At 37.8% G+C, this 11,452-nt stretch overlaps 2 protein-coding genes across 2 annotated transcripts; both read left to right on the top strand.

The window, feature by feature from the left end:
- Positions 1–2,145: 2,145 nt before the first annotated feature.
- LOC137745179 (eukaryotic translation initiation factor 3 subunit C-like) lies at positions 2,146–5,963 on the top strand. Its single transcript, XM_088680991.1, has 4 exons — positions 2,146–2,259; positions 2,499–2,594; positions 2,717–4,498; positions 4,777–5,963. The coding sequence occupies exons 2-4, from the start codon at positions 2,571–2,573 to the stop codon at positions 5,752–5,754; spliced, it is 2,784 nt and encodes a 927-aa protein (XP_088537117.1). The 5' UTR covers positions 2,146–2,259; positions 2,499–2,570; the 3' UTR covers positions 5,755–5,963.
- Positions 5,964–6,069: 106 nt separating this feature from the next.
- LOC148692477 (uncharacterized) lies at positions 6,070–8,340 on the top strand. The gene is made up of 6 exons (XM_088680953.1): positions 6,070–6,160; positions 6,551–6,694; positions 6,811–6,885; positions 6,993–7,032; positions 7,186–7,255; positions 7,987–8,340. Exons 1-6 carry the CDS (start codon positions 6,070–6,072, stop codon positions 8,143–8,145), a joined length of 579 nt encoding a protein of 192 aa, XP_088537079.1. The 3' UTR covers positions 8,146–8,340.
- Positions 8,341–11,452: the final 3,112 nt, after the last annotated feature.

Below are 11,452 nucleotides of genomic sequence, written 5' to 3'. Positions count from 1 at the left end.
AATCACATTTTTACACTAAAAAGTCAATCATGGTACCATTCACTTTACCCTTTATTTTGTCCTTATCTTTAAACCTCAAAGTTTTCAAGCTCTTTTCATTAATTTTCCTTTTTTTTTTTAAATATTTTGAGTAAATTACAATTTGCGTCTTCAAATTTGAGTGCAATTGCGATCTCATACACAAAGTTGTGTTTTAGTTGCAATGTTATACATTCGTTAATCAATCTGTTAAATTGGTCATTAAGTGATGATATGACAAATGTAGGTTCCACATGTTTTACTGACACAATTGCGTCATGTGGACAAAATAATATTATCTTTAAAAATGTGGCACGAAAATTTAATTCTTTAAAAATATCAAGAATAAAAATTCAATTATATAAAATTAATCTTATAGTAGATTAAGGTATCAACTTAAATAATCCTTGTTACACCAAAACACAATAATTCCGCGCAATGATTAGATTAGAGAAAATTCTCACATGAAACCTTCCGTTTCTTCCCCTCTTGTCTCTCTCCTCCACATCCCCTTACTTTCTCCATCTCTCTTGATTGTTCGCTTGTTCACTCCCCTTCACTCCTACTGAGTGTTTTTGTTGTTTTTCTTTTTGTGTATGAAAAAGGGAGAGGCACCTGTTTCAAATTTTTCACCGTCGTTGAAAATTTTCATATGAAAAAAGGGTTCATGTGGGAATTCCAATTTTTGAAACCACACAATTTCAATTTTTTGGTACTTTGTAACTAATTGGTTTGAATGTTGATAAAAGATTGAATGAAATGGCTCAAAACTATTGTTGAGGACATCAAATAGCTAACAATCTCTTTTAATTCTATTCAGTAGCAACATGTTTTTAGAGAAGCTAACTTCCTCGCAGATGCTATTGCTTATGTTGGTCGCATGTTTATTTGGGATAGAGTGCTCCCTAGTGAGGCACACCAAGTGTTCGTCTTTGATTGTATGGGTTCCAGGCGTTCCCAGGGATTCCCCTTATCTTAAGAAAGTTTATTTCCTAGCAAAAAAATAAAAAAATAAAAAATAAAAAAAGGATGAAATTGCACATAAAGTTATTAGGGTTTTATGCAATTGAATTTGTTGAGTTTAGATAATCGATGAGGAGACTAGATTTTGCAAATGGAAAGAATTTGACATGAACTGAAACCCTTTTCTCTTTTTCTATCAATTAATATGTTTTGGTGTAATCTGAATTATTTAAAATGATACCTCATATGAAAAAGGATCTCACATTTTCTCAAAATGAAAACCTATGGAGAGCAGCTCCATCGACTCGAAAGTCGAAGTCATCAACCTTAATTAATTCGAAAATCACTCCACTCCCCAGATTTAAGAAATTTGTCCAAAAAATTTCAGCAAATTGGAAAAGAAAAAATGGATCACTTTGCAGTTCAAGTGAGGCGGTCGAGGAAGATCATTGCAGTAAAATCTTGGAATCATTATAATATCTCTCACATGGTTAGAGTAGACATGTTCTTATCCATTCGAGTTCATATTCTCCTTCTTAAGGTGTATATAAATCATACTTTTTAATATTTTTTTTATTACAAACGATATCACCACACTAAAATTATATTAAAGTTGGTCTACTTAGCATTACTCATATTAAAGGGCGGGAAATGGTTTTAACTCAAGACGAAGTGGAATAAAGAGCAATATTCTACCCACCATGGCAGCTCACCCCTTGCTGCCTATCAACATATAAATACATGGTTTACTCAACAAAATGGTGCTTTATGTATATTTAATATGAAAAAGAGTTTAGAGGGAATTATTTGTGATTTTTCTAAGGCAATTTCCGGACGAGGAATTCCTATATGCCAAGAGATTGAAGCCAAATTAGTAAGAAATAGACAACAAAAAAATTAAATAGAAAAAATTAAGAATGCTTTCGTGAGCATGACAAAAGCATATGAGAAGTCATAAATAAAAAGAGAATAAACTTGCAACCCAAGTAATAAACTTTCTTACCAATTCTTACCAAGGTGCAAAAAAAAAGCTGTCAATTAATCGAAAAAAATAAAAAAAATTACAAAGCACTCCGATCAAAGTGCGTTATATATAAAAAGCCAATTCAACGAAAAACTGCGAATCCTCTGCATCTTCCACATTCTACCGTTAATTTCAACCCTCCTCGCCACCATTCTCTCTCTCTAAGCGGTTAAAAAAAAAAAAAAAAACTTAACCATCTCTCTCTCTCTCCAACTTCTCATCTGCTACCAAATCTCAATCTATCTTCCTCCACTGTAAGACAGATTCCAATTCTCTCTCTCTGTTCATATGCATGTGATTTAATTTGTTCCCGGTTTTCGCGAATCGTATATCGAAACCATGCAGTCCGTTTATTCTGTTCACGCATTTTGTTAATGTTACGTATTTCGGATTCATGCATGCAACGTGTTATAAGGTTTCGAAAATTTTAGATTCATTACTCTTGTGATTCATTATTTTCGATTTTCATGAATTGGTTGCTTGTAATGAACAGGAGGGTGATTTTTCAACCCGTTTCGGCGTAAACCAAACAGATTCTTGTGTTGTGATCTTCTCCTGAGACAGAATGGCATCGAAATTCTGGAATCCGGTATTTTTTTCGTTCATAATTCCTGGATTCTACATTTTGATGAAATCTTAGAAGCATATGATAATGTGCTAGTTAGTTTCTTGTTTTTTTTTTTTAAATTAATTTTTCATGTGTTGTTTTAGACTGGAAGCGATTCGGAGGATGATAGTGATTACGATTCAGAAGCTGAAGTTGCAGGCGGTGATCCTGCCACCAAGCAAACCGATAACAAATACCTTAAGGACATTAACGATAGTGATAGCGATGATTCCGATGGACAGAAGCGTGTTGTTAGATCCGTGAGAGACAAACGCTTTGATGAGATGAATGCCACGGTTGACAAGATAAAGAATGCAAAGAACATAAATGATTGGGTGAGCTTGCAGGACTGTTTTGACAAGATCAATAAACAGCTCGAGAAGGTGATGCGCGTGACTGAGTCCGAAAAAGTGCCTTCATTTTACATCAAAGCGCTTGTGTTGTTCGAGGATTTTTTGGCCCAAGCGCTGGCAAACAAGGATGCTAAGAAGAAGATGAGCAGTAGCAATGCCAAGGCGTTGAACGCGATGAAGCAGAGGCTGAAGAAGAACAATAAGCAGTACGAGGAGTTGATTAAAAAGTATAGGGAGAATCCCGAGCAGAGCGAGGAGGAAGGGGGAGAAGAATCGCCGGATGAAGAGGAGGAAGAAACGGATTCTGAAATTGATCCAACTGAAATTCCAATTTCGGGTAGTGAAGGGGAGGAAGATGGTAATAACGAGAATGGTTGGGAGAAGAAATTGAGCAAGAAGGATAAGCTCATGGACAAGCAATTCATGAGAGATCCTAGCGAAATCTCGTGGGATATGATCAACAAGAAATTCAAAGAGGTTGTGGCTGTGCGGGGAAGGAAGGGGACAGGGAGGTTTGAGCAGGTGGAGCAGCTGACGTTCTTGACAAAAGTTGCTAAAACGCCTGCCCAGAAGCTCGAGATTCTTTTTAGCCTTGTGTCTGCTCAGTTTGATGTCAACCCAGGACTCAGCGGGCACATGCCTATAAATGTGTGGAAAAAGTGTGTGCAGAACATGCTTGTTATACTTGATATTCTTGTGCAGTATCCAAACATTTCGGTGGATGACATGGTTGAGCCTGATGAGAATGAATCCCAGAAAGGATCGGATTATGATGGCACGATCAGAGTGTGGGGAAACTTAGTGGCTTTTGTAGAAAGGATCGATACTGAGTTTTTCAAGAGCTTGCAATGCATTGACCCTCACACGCGCGAGTACATTGAAAGACTTCGAGACGAGCCTATGTTTTTTATTCTTGCTCAAAATGTTCAAGAGTACCTGGAAAAAGTTGGGAATTTTAAAGCTGCTGCAAAGGTAGCGCTAAGGCGGGTTGAACTTGTGTATTATAAACCGCAAGAAGTTTATGATGCCATGAGAAAATTGGCTGAGCAGACACAGGATGACGCTGATGCTGGTGGTGAAGGCCAGCAGGAGGCTAAAGCAGCAGAGGAAACTCACGGCCCACCTGCATTTGTTGAAACTCCTGAGCTCGTTCCTCGGAAACCAACTTTTACTGAGAGCAGTAGGGCCTTGATGGATCTTTTGGTTTCCTTGATATACAAGTATGGTGATGATCGGACTAAAGCCCGCGCAATGCTTTGTGACATTTACCATCATGCTCTCCTAGATGAGTTTTCTATTGCGCGGGACTTGCTGCTAATGAGTCACCTGCAAGAAAGTATTCAGCATATGGACATTTCAACCCAGATTCTTTTTAATAGGGCCATGGCACAACTTGGTTTGTGCGCATTTCGGACTGGATTGATCCTCGAAGGACATAGCTGCCTTTCTGAACTGTATTCAGGTGGAAGAGTAAAAGAGTTGCTTGCCCAAGGTGTCTCCCAAAGTAGATATCATGAGAAAACTCCAGAGCAGGTACCAGTGCTTTTGTTTTCATTATTGTTTTCATGTATCATATTACTTGGTTTATGATCTGAATCATTATGGGTGTTGATTGTTCGTATAGACGTGTAATCAGAACTCAACAAGCAGATTCTAAGCGGAAAAGGCCACAACCAGATAATTTGGTTTTTGTAGAACTAACTGGAGATCATGTGTTGTCGAATTGCTTTTTTAACAACTGCATGAAATTTCCACGAGATCTTACTTGTACCAAGGTGAGGAATAACATGAATTATGTTACAAAATTTCAGGAAAGGCTGGAGAGAAGGAGGCAGATGCCTTACCATATGCATATAAACCCGGAGCTCCTGGAGGCGGTGCATTTGATATGTGCCATGCTGCTGGAAGTGCCTAATATGGCAGCTAACGCCCACGATACAAAGCGCAGAGTGATAAGCAAGACATTCAGGCGGTTGCTCGAAATTAACGAGAAGCAAACGTTCACAGGACCCCCTGAAAATGTCAGGGATCATGTAGTGGCAGCTACAAGAGCCCTCAGCAAAGGCGACTTCCAAAAGGCCTTCAATGTTGTCAACTCCCTTCATGTCTGGAAGCTCCTCAGGAAACGTGAAAGCATTCTCGAGATGCTCAAGGCTAAGATCAAGGAGGAGGCTCTGAGGACCTACCTTTTGACCTACTCGCGGTCATATAAGACTCTAAGCTTGGAACAGCTCGCGAAGATGTTTGAGCTCTCAGAGGCACATGCGCATTGCATTGTCAGCAAGATGATGATCAACGATGATTTGCGCGCGAGTTGGGATCAGCCCACGCGCTGCATTGTGTTCAATGACATCGAGCACACTAGACTACAAGCTCTGGCTTTCCAATTGACTGAGAAGTTGTCGATCCTTGCAGAAAGTAACGAAAGGGCAACCGAGTTGAAGATAGGCGGTGGTGCAGTAGACCTGCCTATGAGGCGTAGAGACAGCCAGGACTATGGTACCGGGACACCTGCTCTGAGTGGAAGGTGGCAAGAGAACCTTTCTTTCGCTCAAGGAAGGCAGGGTGGTGGCTCCTCCGGGCGTTCAGGATATAGAACGTTGGGATATGGCCAAACTGGCGGAGGAAGCGGTTATTCTAGGGACCGAACGGGGACTGGGCAGTATCGAGGGACGGGTCAGAACACAAGGTATCAAGGGTCAGGGAGGAGTTCATCTGCGAGGGGGTCTCAGATGGATACTTCAACTCGTTTGGTCAATCTAAACCGAGGGCTTCGTGCTCAACACTGAAAATTTGTTGCTTACTAAGAAGCTATTGATTTTGATCGTTTGAATTTGTTTCTTGAGGCCTAAGTTTTGGACCTTTTGAAAATGTGGAAATTTGTGTTTTTTTATTGTGGCCATGTAAGTCTTGGATCTCAATAAGTGCTCTTTTGTATTAGTTCGATAGGTTTGTTGGCTAGAATAATATACTCGCTCTTTTTCCACCTAAGTTTAAATCTCATTCTGGGTGGATGACATGAGAGTTTTATCTATTTTGCAAAAAATAAGTTGCCTCTTTGATTTTTTGACAGAGTTGCAACAATATTTGCCATATGAGGACATATGGCAAATGTGGAGATGGCCACCACCATTAAGCTGTCCGACAAGAGCTTTAGGCTCGAGAGGACGGAGGTGGTGACTATCGGGAAAAGTGGTAGCAAAACATTTCATTCAATTTAATTACAATCTATTTGCTTTCTTAATTCTTCCATTCCCCCCTTCACTTGGTATGTTCGAATTTTGTCTACGTACTTGATCCTTGCTTGTTTGTTGTTCATTGCTTTAATACCATACAAATGTTCCAATTGAGTTTATCCCCGCAACGAACTTCGACAACTTTTGTAATTGACATCACCGTTGTTGTCATTTAACACCAATTTAAAGTTTAGAAACCAACTTCGTTTAGATCGGAATATAAATTCGAGGACCAAAGTGAAACAACCACTACAAGAGAGAGCAACTCAGTTTAGATTGAAAAGGTTTGGGGACTAAAGTGGAACAATCACTACAAGTGAAGGGGCATCTTATAATTAACTCAAAAAAGAGGAACCAAACCCCTCCCTACCTCCCTCCCTCCCTCCCTCCCTCCCCTTCTGCTTCGCAAGCCCAGCTCTCACCCTCTCGACTTCCACATTTCATCTTCCTCAGAGCTCCACTGCAAATCCACGAGTGAAAGGGGGGCAAATTTGTAATCTCACTTCCCGACTGTTCGAGTTTTGTAGTTGTTTTCTCAGTTAAATGTTTGTTTTCCAAATGTTACAATTATCTTCTTCTTTTCATTTTTTTTTTTTTTTACTGTTTCAGTAATTCAGCTCCTTCTTCTATCTATCAATTCCCAAATTCAATTCGGCTTGCCCAATTTAGGGTTTTTGAGATCAGGTAATTTCAATGCTCTCTCACTTTACATTTGAATTGTTATGAATTTCTGATTTTATTTTGGGAACCGATTTGCAATGGCTTATGTCAATGTCACTGTTTGTAATCAGAAGTTGCAAATTTTCACATTCAACCAACAAAATCTTTGAGGTGGGTTTTGATTTTTGGTTTGGTAGAGTGCATTTGATTGTGGTTTGGGATTTGTTTGAGTGGTGGGAATGCAGATGGTGTGGGATTTATTTTTGAAGAATGCAATCTCATGTTTATAGCAGTTGCTTAAGCCGGGAATGTAATATTATATAGATTGATGAGATACTTCCGAGCTTGGAAGAACAGGGAGTGCGTCAACTCTACCCAAAAGGCCCAAATATTGGTATGTCTACCTCAGTTCTAGTTTTAGGATTTAGGAATTAATGTGAACATTTTCTTGCTCAAGCATTGTCCAATCATCAGTTTCACAGTTTCTTCTTCGCGTCGGTTGAATTATGAATTTTATTTTTCGTTAACTAGTTAATGATGATTTTCTTTGGTAAGTTAGAACACAGTTACGGGGCTGATAAACATTCTCTTGATTACAGTTGTCCACAACTTTCTTGTGTAAGAACTAATTTACGCACTGCATTCAGAAGCAAAAGAAGTAGCAAATGTTGAGAAATGTTACTCCACATTTCTGATTGATTGCATAGTTTTCTAGGCTTTGGCATATATCCTTACTGGGAAAAAATTGCATGCCCTATTTAGGGCAATACATATGTCCTCTCCAGATGGGAGAGGAATTTTAAGTTCAAGCTTTTGTATGGTTTGGTTTGCAGAGTATTATTTGATATAATTCTCAACAAGACATATGTGCGAACTGCCTGTTCATGCTTCTTTTGCATGTGCACACATTTGTTTGTTTGTTTGTTTGTTTGTTATCCTTGTAAAGTGTTTTATGCTTCTCTGACATAAGTGGCGGGTCGAAGATAAAAGAACGCTGATTTATTTTATTCCCAAACTTAGTTTTATAATCTGCGTGGTGTCATTAGTAGCGTGAATAACCAACTGCCCCACGGGATTGGATGTTACGTCATTGCTTTTGACAATTTGCTCAACTTTCTTGTTTAGGAGGAGAGAAGAAGCACAGAGACTTCTCAAGGAGTCTATTGGAACGTTGGAGGACAACGGTGCATCTTTTGCTCTAAAGTAGGGACTGTGCTGGTTCTCGTTATTCTACCACCAATTAAAGCCTCTTCGACAGTTGCATCTAATCCCGTCATGCTTTAATCTATTAGAAAATTCACCTTGTACTATGCTTAATTCCGGTCTCGAGCGTGTTCTAGAACGAAGGCGTGATTCAGTTCTCTTTTCGTCAGAAGAAAAAGAGAAAAGAACGATTCAGTTGTCGTTGTAAACAGAGTAAAAACTATTGAATGGTGGTGGTGCATGAATAGTATTCTCTCTGGCTCTACTGCTCTGCAATCTTTATCTGTATATTACCAAACATGGAAACATAATTTTGACAAATTCAAGAGCTCATCTACAAGAACAAAGTCCGATTATTGTGTACGGATATGTTTAAGAAGTGGATATGGGGACTGGGTTGTAATCATGAAGACGAAAATGATGCACCGCCAGTCCGCCTCCACGAACTTGTTCTCCGGCTATGGAACGCTGCCACTAGTTGCCCGGCTATGGAACGGAACCATCGACATGTGATCAATAGTAGAACGCTAGTTGTCCTAGACAGAAAAAGAAATGGGAGCTTTAATAAAAAGGGTTTGGGTCAACAAATATTTAACCAAAAATCATCCCAAAATGTTATTTAACTAATAGGGCTCAAAGTTTAAAAAAAAAATCATCCAAAATAGTCCACGGGTCAAACTTACAAGCCCAACCCACTACAAATCTACACTTCCGTAAATACCCCTAAATGATATGATATTGTCTTGACTTTTCACCAACCTCAACCCAACACGAAACTTCCATAATAACTCCATGTCTTCCTATGAAATCGAATTCCCCCATTTCAAAAACAATCAAATCAAAGTTCAAATTAGAGTTGAAAAAGGAAGCATTCATCAGAACAAAGCCGCCGAAACAAGTTCAAAGAAGTTTAATGGTAGAAACCAACAAAAATAATAAATAATAAATAATAAAAAAATTAAAAAAAAAAGAACCAAAACATAAAACTATTTTTGGATAACCCAAAACATAACATTGTTTCTAGAAAAAAAAAAAAAATCAAATACAATGTTTGTTTTGTTTGTGCACAAACAAACACTGTATCTAGAAAGAAAAGAACCAAAATCTAGAAACAGTGACTTAAATTCCAAAAACAGTGACTTAAATTTCAGAAACAGTGTCTAGAAAGAAAATAACCAAAATCTAGAAACAGTGACTTAAATTCCAAAACCAGTGACTTAAATTTCAGAAACAGTGACTTAGATTGCAAAAACAGTGACTTAGTTCCAGAAACAGTCTATGTTTTAACCTTTGACTGTTTCTTTTCTTTCATACATCAGTTGATTATATTTAAGAAATATGGTGCTTATTTGCTTTGAATCCAAATACAGTGAATTTCACTATTTCTTTTCTATCTTACATTTAAGAAACAGTGTGTCTATTTCATTTGGATCCGGAAATGGTGACTTATATTCCAGAAACAGTAACTTAAATTCCAGAAACAATGACTTAGATTCCAGAAACAGTGTTACTTAAAATCTAGAAACAGTTTATTTTTACAGTCAAGAAACAGTGACCTGTCGTTATTATTAAATAGCATGTATATCTCAAATTTATTTTCTGGAGAAACAAACGATGAACTCCACTGACGATGAAAAATTGAAAAACAATACCTCGAATACACTATAAATAATAACGACGATCACATTTCAACGAAATAATACAAAATATAAATTAAATAGCATGAGGATCTATATTTTTGTTTCAAAGAAAAAGAAGACAGTCTGCAAAACAACGATGAACTCCATTAATGAAGAAAATCTGTAACTCAACCTAAAAAAGTTAGGGGTAAAATCGACAAATCATAATTTATTATAGTTGAATCATTTTTAGTTGGACTACTTTAATATATACCTTGTACTAATCATTAAACACAACTTACATGTTTTTTATTAAAACTAAAACTTTTCAAGTCATTTTCATTAGTTTTCCTAAAAGAAAATTGGGTAACGCTTGTTTTGCATGAAATGTCACAATTTTTCTAAACACTACAAAATGGGTAGTGTGATCCATACAACTATTTTTACTTCTTATACAATCTTTTCAATTTTCGACTATCAAATCAAATGAATTAATAATCAATGGATAAACATAATGGAATGGTTTCCATAAATTTTCTTTTCTATTAACAAACATAATGACAGATAGAGACTTCCAAGAAAAATTGTCAATTACTTTTATTTTTAAGACAAAAAACTACATTCAACAACAAAATCTCGAGGGCAGCTGATACAAATAGAGCCTAAAAGAATGGCATCACGAGCAATAGTGATTTTAAAATTGTGCCGCTAATAAGAAGAAATAGTGATTCGGGCACACATTTTTTACCTATCTTACTCTGCATTCAATACTAAATATTTTGTGAACTCTTATGCACTCATCATGCGAAGCATGCAATTACATATCAAACCACAATAATTAGGTATCAAACTATATATTTACCTCTAGCTAACAAATGACTTATCTTCGAAAAAACAAATGAATTATAAAATCATTTGAAAAAGAATTTGTTGATTAATTAATTAATTAACTCTCCTTCAGTCTCCGGAGACACCCGGGGCGTTTGCATACCATGACATACTCCTGACTTCAAGTTGTCGGACAACCAGAGAGGGTTGAGTTTTCCCGAGAAGCAAACAGAAACCCTAGCTTTTGCAAATTCCTCATAACCTTCGCCATCATTCATCAATGGCTGTCTCAGAGGAAGAGTGTTCATCATGTCCTCTTTGAAATCACGGTTTTTACCAGTCCCTGTTAATCAGCTTGTTCAACTCCTCGAGCGGGTTCATTATGCCCTACACTAAACGTTCATTTTCTTTTGATCGCAAGGTGGAAGTTGGCATTCAAGCCTCCAACTGAGGAAGCTAACGGGCGGGTGGCGACCGTGCACATTCGAATGACCTTGTTGCAAGATCTCAATTCGCAATTGCTAATACCACAGAGCTAACGATCATGCCGATGAAGGGTAAAATCTTGGATTCACATTTTTTTCAGGTAACTCAGTGAGCAGGGTAACTGCTGCCCTGGAGATGCAAGTGTGGAACATGGATGAAACTGCCTTTTGCCCTATGTAACAGATTCTGCAATTTTCTTTGTACCGTACACGTATGTATACGCAGAGAACAAGAAATGAGAATTCATATGGGTAGATGTGCCTGTTCGTTTGGGCTGCAGGGTAAATAAAATCTTGGGTAAATTTCATTCTTTTCCGGAAGCACTGCCTTATGAAATTCTTTGCTTTCCTTTGAAGGTACCAAAAGTTTGTGAGCTTCATGCAATTTCTTTCTGTGAATTATGCATCGGCTCCAACACCGACGACACGTTAACTCACAGTCACAGATTTGCTACA

Source organism: Pyrus communis, chromosome 12, assembly GCF_041283825.1.
Source record: "Pyrus communis isolate YQ-2024b chromosome 12, ASM4128382v1, whole genome shotgun sequence".
NCBI classification, from domain to species: Eukaryota; Viridiplantae; Streptophyta; class Magnoliopsida; order Rosales; family Rosaceae; genus Pyrus; species Pyrus communis.
The sequence above is the reverse complement of the archived record's forward strand: the minus strand, read 5'-3'. Positions and strand labels throughout refer to the sequence as shown.

Coding starts and splice junctions, on each gene's coding strand:
- LOC137745179 (XM_088680991.1), top strand. CDS start 2,571: ATGGCATCGAAATTCTGGAATCCG. Junction 2,595..2,716: donor CATCGAAATTCTGGAATCCG/GTATTTTTTTCG, acceptor GTGTTGTTTTAG/ACTGGAAGCGATTCGGAGGA. Junction 4,499..4,776: donor ATGAGAAAACTCCAGAGCAG/GTACCAGTGCTT, acceptor ACAAAATTTCAG/GAAAGGCTGGAGAGAAGGAG.
- LOC148692477 (XM_088680953.1), top strand. CDS start 6,070: ATGGCAAATGTGGAGATGGCCACCACCATTAAGCTGTCCGACAAGAGC. Junction 6,695..6,810: donor AGTGAAAGGGGGGCAAATTT/GTAATCTCACTT, acceptor TTACTGTTTCAG/TAATTCAGCTCCTTCTTCTA. Junction 6,886..6,992: donor TTTAGGGTTTTTGAGATCAG/GTAATTTCAATG, acceptor GTTTGTAATCAG/AAGTTGCAAATTTTCACATT.